Here is a 12,616-nt window from a genome sequence, read left to right as displayed (position 1 = left end):
GAAAGGCGAAATTATGAAGAGGCAGCACTGGGGCACTTTGTGCCTGCTCTTGAGAAAAACATGGCCTTAGGTTTAGTATATTTCAAATCCAGTCCTGAAGAACTATTTCTATAATTGGGATCTACGTAAGTTATGTACCAAAGCAATCAAATGTTGTTTCTTGCTGTTTTTCCTTCTTCATCTATCCCTGCAGCCATCAGTTTCTTTTCAGATTGGGCTTTCACTGTACAGAATTTCAGCGATTTTACCTCCTCTGTGACTCCTTTCAACAATTGTTCTGCAGTGCCCTCTCTCTTTGTGATTTTTTTTTTAAAGTCTGTTCTCATTAGATTGACATTGATGTTCACCACATCTATTTTCTCTTTCTGTCACTGAGGGAGGATTTCTGGAAGGGGGGGTTCAATCTCAACTACCTCAAAGTCTCTTCCTAGGAAGACGCTGTCTCACTCTCATCCTTCATGAAAACTGTTTATCATCCTCACCTCTTCTTACCATATTCATTGCTTCAAAATCCACCTATGCCCTGACTGTAACTAGCTCCGGTTCTCTAGGGGACTCATCCTGCCTCCCATCATCTATGGCCTCTAGATGAAACCAACTGTAGCTTGCTACCCAGCCAAGGTACTCATCAATGACTAGGCCCCACATGGAGAGTAGTTATACATGTATACACGTCTTTATTCTACAGTCTTGTAAGCAAGAACTCCACGTTCTAAACCTGCATTCACTTTATTACCCTTCAACGCTTACATCACAGGCCTATCAGGAACCAAAAGAGTTCTGTCATTCTCTATTTACACAACACTACATCTCCCCCTTTGTTAAATAATAATTTACAACTTTTTACAATAAATAAATGAATACATTAATACAAAAATTATTACAAATACGTGTGAACTTAAAACTCTTCAATGAGCCTCGTGATGCTTGAATCACACGTCCTGTTCCGGTTATTGGATTCTGGGAACTGGCAGTCAAAGTGTCAGTGATCTGCATAGGTGAAGTAGAAACAACAGCAGTTGCAGGGTCATTAACAGTCTGTCTGGACCCAGTCTCCTCGATGACATAGACGTTTGGTGAGTGAGTGATGAGCTACATGTGTAAAGTGCGAAGAATCTCTCCTAAGAGACTCCCTAGAACGTTGGGGAGTCACGATGTGTTCTTTAGTGGTTGTGACAGTAAAGAGCTCAGCCTCGAAACGAGCATCAGATTTTAGTTTTTTTGGATTGTCGAATTAGGACTCGATCTCCTTTCTTGAAATTGATATCTTTTTCATTTTCCGTTTGTGATCAGAATCTTCTGTGCAAATAACTTTCTCAATTTTTGATCTGAGGTTGGTCCATTGAGGTAACTTGGTTGTCATTGCTCTCCCAAACATTAAGGTTGCAGGGCTTTCTCCTGTGTTCGAGTGAAGGGTCAATTAGTAAGACCAAAGAGTGGTATTCAAAACAACATTGAGGTCGAGCTTCTCTAATGCAGTACACTTCACAGCTTTCTGTAGAGTACTCCTGAACCATTCTACCAGTCCAGTGGCCAGGGGCCAAAGAGGAGTACTTTTCTGATGCTTTTATATTGAGATGACTGAGAAAGTCCCTTAACTCTCGACTATTGAAGGACGGGCGGTTGTCAAATTTCAATCTAATCTTTCAATAAATCTTTTCATGAGTGATGAATGAACGATCTTCTAACAGTGAAAAATGGAAATAATAATCAACAGCGATCATTATATGATCTCCATTCTCAAATACTTGGTGACTCACAGCAGGTGGAAAAGAAGTTGATAGAATTCCAAGCCAGGTTGCACCTCATCCGCATTGGGCATAGTTCAGAAGGTGGGATTCAATCTCAAATAAATCTTTGATGCCTGTGTAGTCTCCCCTAAATCAAGACCCCACTAAACTTTAAATCAGATGAAGATATTAGCAATGCAACATACTGTTTGAATTTAGGCTTCAGATTTTCTGACCCTACATTATAGAATGTTGTATGTTCGACATGTCACTCTAAGTGTGATTGTGGATACTTCTTCTAATAAAGTTTTCTCTGTCGAGATTTCACAAAACCAATATTTTTTTCTCTTTAGTGCGGATTCGCCTTTGCTCTGGATAAGAATCGACCCAGACATGTCTGTGTTAAGGAAAGTAGAGTTCGAGCAAGCTGACTTCATGTGGCAGTACCAGTTACGTTATGAGCGTGATGTCGTTGCACAAGAAGAATCCATTTTAGCATTGGAAACCTTTCCCACCCCTGCATCCAGGCTTGCTCTGACTGATATACTTGAGCAAGAGCAATGCTTTTATCGAGTAAGAATGATGGCATGCTTCTGTCTGGCCAAGGTAAGATAATGCATCACAGAACAAAATGAATTAATTATATTTTTAAATTGCTTGAAATCTAAAGATAAGCATTGAAAACATAATGTATAATAGGGGCAACCAGACTGATAAGTACATCTGCATGGGGCTAAGAGAAATCCTGAACAGTATAGCTGCATGGGATGAAATTTGGCATGACTGTGCTTAAAAGAGCGATTCTGTTTATTATTTTCTCAACCAAAATTGTCCCAGTCCTTACTTAAATGAGGTGTGTCATCACTTACAAACGTTACATGGCCTAGCTTAAATAAAGAAATTCTGAGCTCATTATTATTCTTGTGATCTCCCAATCATTTCAACATGCAACATAGCAATTTTCCGTCAGGCCCTTCCTGTTTCTGCTATGGAATCTTCACTATGGAAAGGTTTGCTGCACTCCTTGACTCAATAAGTGATATACGGATGGGCGTGTGCCTTGAGGTAACCCTCTTTTCAGCCCCCTAGCCCTATCCTACCACTGGATGCTTATTTGATGGGGCAGGAAATTGGAGTGGAGGGACTTCAATGTTGTATTACTAATAGGGACAACAGAGACCTTTAATATTTGAGGAGATGGAACAGAGACCGTGTAACATTAAACGTTCCGATGCCTCTTTAGAGAACAATTCCCAATAGGCTTTTAGGCACCTGCTTTTATTTTTTGCAGCTTTACTGAAAATGTAAAAATTGTAAGACCATTTAATAAAAGATTTAGCAATTCACTGCTTAGATGGTTAAAATACAATGTACCTCCTGCGTAGACTATAAGAAATCTGGGAGTCATAAATTTGTTGTGGCTCAGTCACATGTGTAGTTTTTCTTAAGTGAATTGTGAAAGCAAGTTTTGGTGTTTGAATGAATAAATATGTTTTCAATAGAACTGCCATGTTTACTGAAATGGCTTGCCTAGTATTTTATTATGTAGATTGCAAGTGCACGCTTTGCATTCGCAACAAAGAGGCCCATCTTTGTTCTATCTGTTAGTAGGACTTCTTTAAATATATACACATTAGAATGTGAGGCTCTACCCTAGAGAAAACGTTACTCATTCGAGAGACACTGTAAATGGCTCTCGAAATTTCTGTGGAAAAAAGGCAGTCCCTTTGGTATTTGCCTTATTTTTCAGTTAGAAAAGTAAGATGATACTTCTACAAACTTTGCCTAGATCTCAGTAAGCAAACTGTTTCACAAGTCCCGGAGTAGCATTACTCATTGACACCAAGCTCCACTGCAAAACTGCATGGCGGGATCATAGCTGAACACATTAGTCATGCTGAAACAACCCATGGAGCCATTTAGAATTTGAGTGCTGTCACAGAAAATGTAATGAGACCCTATGTTACATCACCATCAGAGGAGAATGATCCTAAACCTTATTGAGCAGTTAGTTTTAGGTTATTGTGATCCATGTTGCTCATGTTTTCAATGTCTACCATGTTAGTGCTTATTATGTACGTTTTAGGATTTTCATATCTACTTTTTTGTGTACCCTCAGTTAGCTTGTATCGTATTTGTGCTTTTTTCTCCTCAGCACTTTGCTGCAGGTATAAGCTTTGAGCTCGGATGAGGTACAGACAACAGAGACAAATGGCAGCCTTTGTCTCTAAATAGCTGTTGTAAAAGCTCCACTAGAATGGAAAGGGTCTTTAATTTATTTTCTTAGTCTATTGTCCCATTGATTATATGAAAGGGAAATTCCCAGTTTTCTTTTTGCACGCTGTAAATAGGTTCTGTAGGAAGCTGGATAACCCAGTGGGGCAATTTCCCCCACTGATGTGCAAAATTAGCTCCTAGTTGGACTAACACTCTTTCTCTAAGATTACCCTTAGTAGTGAAGGAGCAAGATGGAAGCCAACTTCAGGAAATCTGTGTTTAGGGGTAACAGTATATGCATTACACTTGGATCAAGAAATCACTTAGAAAAACTCTTAGACTAATTTGGTAAAGTCAAAATCTATTTTACGATTAAAAGAGCGGGGTGCCGCTCGAGTTGAGAAGTCTGTCCTGCTGCTTTGCTCGCCACTGGAGTGGTTGGGAGCCAACGCCTACCTGGGGGAACGTCCTTTGCACAGTCCGGCCGCAGTGGAGGTGAGAGGCGCAGGCGAGCGGGACTGCGAGGACCAGCATTCCATTTGACATCGCCAGCTGGTTCCTCTTCCCGCCGCGCCGCGCCCCCTCCCAGTGCCACGCCCCCCTGCCTGGAAGTGTACTTTACTCCTCGCGGCCCCCGCTTCGCGGGTGCCGCTCGAGTTGAGAAGTCTGTCCTGCTGCTTTGCTCGCCACTGGAGTGGTTGGGAGCCAACGCCTACCTGGGGGAACGTCCTTTGCACAGTCCGGCCGCAGTGGAGGTGAGAGGCGCAGGCGAGCGGGACTGCGAGGACCAGCATTCCATTTGACATCGCCAGCTGGTTCCTCTTCCCGCCGCGCCGCGCCCCCTCCCAGTGCCACGCCCCCCTGCCTGGAAGTGTACTTTACTCCTCGCGGCCCCCGCTTCGCGGGTGCCGCTCGAGTTGAGAAGTCTGTCCTGCTGCTTTGCTCGCCACTGGAGTGGTTGGGAGCCAACGCCTACCTGGGGGAACGTCCTTTGCACAGTCCGGCCGCAGTGGAGGTGAGAGGCGCAGGCGAGCGGGACTGCGAGGACCAGCATTCCATTTGACATCGCCAGCTGGTTCCTCTTCCCGCCGCGCCGCGCCCCCTCCCAGTGCCACGCCCCCCTGCCTGGAAGTGTACTTTACTCCTCGCGGCCCCCGCTTCGCGGGTGCCTCTCGAGTTGAGAAGTCTGTCCTGCTGCTTTGCTCGCCACTGGAGTGGTTGGGAGCCAACGCCTACCTGGGGGAACGTCCTTTGCACAGTCCGGCCGCAGTGGAGGTGAGAGGCGCAGGCGAGCGGGACTGCGAGGACCAGCATTCCATTTGACATCGCCAGCTGGTTCCTCTTCCCGCCGCGCCGCGCCCCCTCCCAGTGCCACGCCCCCCTGCCTGGAAGTGTACTTTACTCCTCGCGGCCCCCGCTTCGCGGGAGCCGCTCGAGTTGAGAAGTCTGTCCTGCTGCTTTGCTCGCCACTGGAGTGGTTGGGAGCCAACGCCTACCTGGGGGAACGTCCTTTGCACAGTCCGGCCGCAGTGGAGGTGAGAGGCGCAGGCGAGCGGGACTGCGAGGACCAGCATTCCATTTGACATCGCCAGCTGGTTCCTCTTCCCGCCGCGCCGCGCCCCCTCCCAGTGCCACGCCCCCCTGCCTGGAAGTGTACTTTACTCCTCGCGGCCCCCGCTTCGCGGGTGCCGCTCGAGTTGAGAAGTCTGTCCTGCTGCTTTGCTCGCCACTGGAGTGGTTGGGAGCCAACGCCTACCTGGGGGAACGTCCTTTGCACAGTCCGGCCGCAGTCGAGGTGAGAGGCGCAGGCGAGCGGGACTGCGAGGACCAGCATTCCATTTGACATCGCCAGCTGGTTCCTCTTCCCGCCGCGCCGCGCCCCCTCCCAGTGCCACGCCCCATTGTCATACTTCGGTGAACCTGCTCACGCGCATCGCGGGACGCGCGCGGGGCGGTCACCGGGGCGAAGACCGGGCAAAGACCGGGCCGTTCTAGGCCGTTAGAGGCCGGCAGAGACCGGACCGGGCCACCCCTCTGACGTTCCCGCCCCTGGAGCGCCTCCCTACACACTCCATAATGGCGACCAGAACTTCACGAAGTAAGTCCGCCCAACAAGGACTAAGTACCCTGGAAAAATTCTTCCCAAAGGCGAGTAATCAAGCTAGCAAATGCTCGTCAATCACAGAGGCGCACCTCGAGATGGGTCCGGAAAGTGTGTTCTTGGAACAGGGGGATACTTTTTCTACAGATGCTAGCACACCGATCCCACTGGATGCCACCCATTTGTCATTAATGGACAGTATTGACCAGACGATTGAGTCGGTCCTTCAGCAGTTAAGAACCCCCTTGACGCAGAGGGATAGGAACTCCTCCCGGCTATCTGGGATCTCTGACCATCCTGCCATTCCGGAAATTAGGGGAATAGACTTGCAAGATGCAGGCCAGGTCGACCTGCTTCCAGACCCGGCAGGCAGTGGCGTGGAACAGCCCCCAAAACGGAAAAGGTCCAGGAAAGCAAAGAAGGCAAAGAGGGCTAAAGTCGACACAACTGAGCTAAATCAGGTTGACAGCACAGACATTTCCGCCTCCCCTGATCTTAATCTGTCAGGGTCCAGGTCGAATCACATGGGTTCTCCAACTATTGCTGCCCTACCCTTGCACTCGGGCCCTTTTATTTTTGGTGGGGCAACTTCTAATAGCACTGACACATTAATTAATTCACTCACAGATATCATGAAGAATTTGCTAAACCCCATCTCAGCTAAATTGGACGCCATAGAGACTAGACTGAAGGCCTTGGAAAACAGTCACTTAAGGAAAAGTCCTGGGTCAGCCATAAATGCGACAAATGCCCCTCCAGCCCCCCGGGCACCATCAGTGAATAGACCGTTGCTCTCTGCACCGTCTCAGGGCTCCAATACGATACTGCTGAGTACGGACGGTGCGTCTGTTCCCCAGACGCACCCTCTGCCACCTCCAGCACCTAGGCTCCCTGTCCCGGCCCCAAGGAGATCTAAGCAACTTCCTGCACCACAAACAGGGGGAGTGGTGAACTCTACCAATGGTCCTACTGATGGTACCACGCCCCCTTTTGACAGGCGCAGGGTGGTTAATCTGCCCCCAGAAGCAGTCCCATACACGGCAATCATGGTGGGAGTACCTGAGTTAACTGGTGATATGAGGGAGCCTCAAGACTCTTTACGCAACAAGGTGATAAGCTGGCTTAGTATTAATAGGCCGCTGCCTCCTAACCTGAAAGGCGAGGTCCTGATGGTTAGGAGGATCCCTTGGATTGGTCTTACCCCAAAGAATAGGGTAGGGGATTGTATTATTATAAGTTTTAAAAGCCCCCACGTTGCTAATTACATCTGCAACTGGCTTGTAAGGCCTGACAAGTCCAATATCGAACTAGTCCCCCTCTCATACTTCTACCCAAATGTTAGCAATACAGAGGCAGGGGGGGAGAAGGGGTGGACTAGAGTAGGCTTCGCGGTAGACGGTTCATGTTACAGACCAAGGCATTACTTACCACCTGCCCAGGTAAATTTCATACATCATAATAGATTTTCCTGCCTAGATCAGGTCGACTGACCACAAACCGGGGTGACATCCTTCAGCCCTGGGAAGATGGCGGATGAGGTGCAAAGTCGGGCGGGAGAGAGTACAGCCCCTGTAACTGAGCATGGTCCGCAGGATAATGCTATAGATGAGGTGCAAAGTCGGGTGGGAGTGAGTGTAGCCCCTGTAATTGAACATGGCCCGCAGGATAATGCTAAAGATCGATCACTTAGTACGGGTGAGAGTCTGGGTCAACAGGGGCCCCCACCCAACACCGGGAATGACCATATTCTGCAACCCGGGGTGGCGGAGTTGGCTGGTCCATCCGCCATCGCGGATTGCATTACTGTTTTGCCAGGAATCCATCCACCCACAGGCTTTGCGGCACCTCCTATTGTAGGCCAAGGCCCTCTACCAACAGATCAGGGCTTGAGAATTGTCTCATGGAATGTGGCAGGCATTGCAAATAAGGAAGGCACACCGGAGTGGGACCATCTGGTGGGTAGTAGTGACATTCTCCTTCTCCAGGAAACATGGGCGAGGGACACCCAAGCTAGGAGAGGGTTTGAAGTATTTGAAATCCCTGCCAAATGGGGTGGGAGGGGGAGGCCGTCAGGTGGCTTGGCAATCTGGATCGCGAGTCACACTGGGTGCCAGGCGGAACAGGTGCACACGTTCTCGCAGGACATCCAGTGCGTTCGGCTCACATGGCCTGGCAAACCATCATGGGCTATTGTGAATGTCTACTCGCGACCAGTTGCCGCGCCAAATGAATCACCAACCCTAAACGACTTGTCCTCCTTCCTGGGGCAACTCCCGGGAGATTTCAAGGTGGTGCTTGGAGGAGACTTCAACTGCCACTTTGAACCTCTCGAGGGCATATTGGAGGGTGCCCTCACGGCCGAGGATGACTACTGGGGGGTCCCACCCTCGTCTTCCCCTCATCCCAAAGCCTGGTCCCCCCTTGCAATACATCTTATGTCCCTTACCCTGAACTACGCACTGAGGGCTTGCAATGGGCGCACCCCTTCCGATACCCCCTCAGTGTGTACTTTCAATAGGAGGGGCCATGAGTCGAGGATAGATTATATCATGTTAGATATTACACTCTGGCCCAAAGTCCTCGACTTTAGGGTAATAAACAGGTCAGATAGTGACCACAATGCCCTTTGTTTAAACATCCAGTGGCCCCTGCACATAGCGGGCATATTGGTAGAAAGTCCGGGGGGAGACACGGGGGAACTGGTCCTTACAACTAACAGGCGCCGGGTTAAGTGGGAAAAGCTTGTGAGCTCAGAAGAGGCAATCAGTAAGCTATACGAGTTGGCACTCCCAAGGTTTATGGAGGTGGACGCACTTCTAAATGCACCAAGAACCCCAGAATATCATGAGAAACTGGGTGGCATCCACCAGGATCTTGTCAGGGATTTGGCTGAGGTATTTCACCCGGTGGTGCCAAATCGAAAGAAAAAGACCCATGTTCCCACCTGGTATACCTCCTCTTGTAGGGCAGCAAAGTCTGAGCTTATTGCTGCAATAAAAGAGGGGTCTAATAAGGCCAAGGTACGTGACCTTAGGAAACACTACAAAGCAGTGATGGCGACTGCTAGGACCGAGTGGGACTGGAATCACTGGCAAGATCTTCATGATGCCCTAAAAGTCAGGGACTCCCGTAAATTTTGGGCCCTTGTTAATAATGGGATAGGGGAACTTAAAAAAGCAGTGGAACCCAACATTGTCCCCGAGGTTTGGGAGGCCCACTTTGGGGCGCTTTACCAAGACACTAACTCCTGCCCTGATATAGCCCTGTTAGCGCCCTGTGGCGCACAGGACCATGACATGGAACTATCCCTGGGGGAAGTGGAGGCAGCCCTGAAGCATTTATCATTGGGGAAGGCGCCAGGTTTGGATAGGCTACCTGGGGATCTGTTCAGGCATCACTTGGACATCTGGGGTCCATACCTTCTCATTCTTTTCAATGCCATTCTAGGAGGTATGTCAATCCCCGGGTCGTGGCTGGGGGCAGAGATTGTTCCGATCCACAAGAAGGGATCTACTCTGCTCCCCGCGAACTATAGGCCCATTAGCCTAATAGATGTACCCCAAAAGCTTTTTGCACGCCTTATCCTTAATCACCTCCTGGACTGGGTGGAGGACAATGACATCATGAGCCCCCTTCAGGCTGGCTTCAGAAAGAACACGTCGACCATGGACCAGATCTTCCGCCTTCTCCTTCTATATTGGAAGACTGTAACACTAGAGGGAGGAAGACTGTACATGGTCTTCGTGGATCTGAGGTCAGCCTTTGACCTAGTCCCTAGAGGGAAATTATGGGAGGTTCTGCAGAAGCTAGGAGTACCCCCCCACCTCCTTAGTATTATCATCAGGTTGCATGAGAACAACTATGCACAAGTGAGGTGTGGGAGGGATGGCAAGCTTTCGGGCAAATTTCCGGTCCGTCGAGGAGTCAGACAGGGCTGTGTCTTGGCGCCGACCCTGTTCTGTCTTTTCATTAACAGTGTCATTCAACATCTTGACACTGTTAAGGACAATGACGCCCCGCTTTTGGCAGGCAGGAGGGTCCCGGCAATTATGTTTGCTGACGATACCCTCCTGTTTTCCAAATCCCCCATGGGAATCCAGAGGATTGTGAATGGTTTTGGCCTCTTTTGTCGTCAACATGGGCTGGAGGTGAACACAGAAAAAACTAAGTTCATGATCTTCAATCCCCCTACCAAAACCAGACCCAATCCAAAACTCGGGGAAGTTAGTCTTGAGAGGGTCTCGACCTTTATATATCTGGGGGTAACATTACAAGAAAACTTAGCTTGGGACTGTCAGATAGCGAGATCAAGGCTGAAACTATCCCAGCTATCGGGCGCACTCCTGAAGGTGGCAAACAAGTCCACCTTTAAGCCTGTAAGCCCGGCCCTGGAAACATATAGATCCCAAGCGAAGGCAGCAGCCATGTATGGCAGCGAGTTGTGGGGTCACAAAGCAGGGAAGGCACTGGCAGCGGTGGAAAATAGTTTTTTGAGACGCTTACTTGCTCTCCCGCAAGGTACGCCACTCCTCCCCCTACGACTAGACTTGGGTTTACACTCCATTGCTGAAGATCTCCTGTCGAAACCCGTGAAGTTTTGGCACCGGATATGGACTACCGAGGAACTGTACCATTACAGACAGGACCTTGTTCATGTATTGAGGCTGAATGGTAGCAACAAAATTCCCTGGCTGGCTTTTATCAAGACGGAATTGCACAGTTTGAACTTGCCAGACCTATGGGATGATCCAGCTCAGGGCTGCCAAAGGATTACGCGCAAAACTCTCACCCAGCTCTACAAAAACAAAAATCTGGCTGACATGGATAATGCTCATAACAGCGGCACCTTGATGGGACGTTTTATGGAATCCAAAAATTCTTATCTTTTCGAACCTTTTATGGATTTTATCTTTCCTCTTTTGGCGAGGAAACTGTTCCTGCAATGGAGGTTTGGTACACTCCCCACCAAAGTATTCACCCATAAATGGTCCACAGGGGGTGACAAACTTTGCCCTTGTTGCAAAACCCAGGATGAAGATGATTTACACATAATGTTTGTTTGCCACGCCTACCAGAGTCCCAGGAAGCGTTGGATAGCACCCCTGTGCCGAAACCTGGGTTTTAGGGAGTACTTACAGGCATACAGGGTTATGAAAACTAACACCCTGGGCCATATTGTCTTTGCTGTCTCAAAATTCCTAATGGCAGCATGGATAATAAGGAAGAAAATGTCCCCCTGAACTGGTACCATGTATTCCTTACCCCATGCAGATCTAGTAGATCTTTTTATATGTAAATACTGTGTAATATATGTACTGTATTTTATTGTATCTTTTATGGCCTATGTGGCCGAAATAAAGAATTTTTGGAATTGGAATTGGATTAAAAGAAATCTAAAATATCAAAAATAGACCAGTCACTGGGGAGTTTTTATTTTTAAAGTGTCACTTCCATTCAGCATGTTGTCTTGATTCTGTATGCATAGTCAGTGAAAGTTCCTGTTCAACACTTGCAACTAGGCATGGGAGACTTCTTCTCCCTCCAGTCACACAGCAGGACTACCAGCTCTCGGCTGCCTTTGGCCTTTAGTAGCTTGATGAGAGTCAGAGTTCTGGTGCAGGCAGGCACAATTCACAGCTTCCAAACCACAGAGTTTCTGTGTGGGTGTTTCTAACTTGCATAGCCACAGCAGATAGAGACCCTCACGTGTTTTTTGAGTCCGCCTTAGACATCAGGTGGCATCCCTGCTCCTTCTCAGCTACCACTACAATTCCTGTTTTTGTCCATAAAGTCCTTGACTTAGCCTGGAGAGTCCTCTTTCTCAATACCAGTTCTCAGTGAGTGTGAGTTATCTTTGTCACTCACTTTCCAGGTTGAAAAAACGAATCATTTGTTATTTTTGTTTAGTAATTAACAAATGAGCTGAACAGTGACTGTTACATATGCTTTAAATATATTATGCCGTGCTGAATACCCTGCATGCAGGACTATAGAGTGTTTTACCTTCCTACATCTCTAACAAAGAATGAAGGGGAAATGTTAAAGCTGAGAAACAAACATTACCCCGCACAAACAATTGTCGTAACATCTTGTGATCAGCCCATCTGATTATCTTTTGCCTTGTGGGGCAGGGTGCCTGTACTAATGTAACTATGTCTATCTAGTGTGTTGTAATCACAGTACCAGTATGAGAAGTCCCAGTAGCTCTAGCAGTGTCTCCCTCCTGATTTGCTGAAATCTCCGAGCCATCTTGTGTCAAATAAGCCCTGAGTAGCCCCATATGTCCATGGGCCTATCAGTATGTGGGTTGCAGTGCTGTATACACCTCCATTCGGTCATTGCATATAGCTAGGTCCTTCAATCAGTTTTCTATTTTTCAGAACTGTACTCTACACTAATTCATTGCAACTCTGCTCTTAGCCAGAAAAACTGTGAACCATTGGGTCCCACAGGGGGTCATTGACATAGACCAGCAAAGCTGTTATTGGTTGTGGTTCCACCTGGCCTCCAATCATGCTGGAGCTAGCACTTGTAATCTCACACCAGTATTCAAAGATTGGGGGGCAAG

General features: G+C 48.0%; 1 protein-coding gene across 2 annotated transcripts in view; it reads left to right on the top strand.

Annotated features, from left to right (window-relative positions):
• TAF2 (TATA-box binding protein associated factor 2) overlaps nucleotides 1-12,616 on the top strand; it is a 765,870-nt gene that overhangs the window by 363,383 nt on the left and 389,871 nt on the right. For both annotated transcript variants that reach the window (XM_086966160.1, XM_086966159.1), the window contains exon 16: nucleotides 2,084-2,336. In XM_086966160.1, coding sequence (XP_086822286.1) covers nucleotides 2,084-2,336 — 253 coding nt within the window. The remainder of the gene's footprint in view (nucleotides 1-2,083; nucleotides 2,337-12,616) is intronic.

The sequence above is a fragment of the Lissotriton vulgaris genome, chromosome 4_1 (genome assembly GCF_964263255.1).
Source record: "Lissotriton vulgaris chromosome 4_1, aLisVul1.2, whole genome shotgun sequence".
Lineage (NCBI taxonomy): Eukaryota > Metazoa > Chordata > Amphibia > Caudata > Salamandridae > Lissotriton > Lissotriton vulgaris.
The sequence above is the reverse complement of the archived record's forward strand: the minus strand, read 5'-3'. Positions and strand labels throughout refer to the sequence as shown.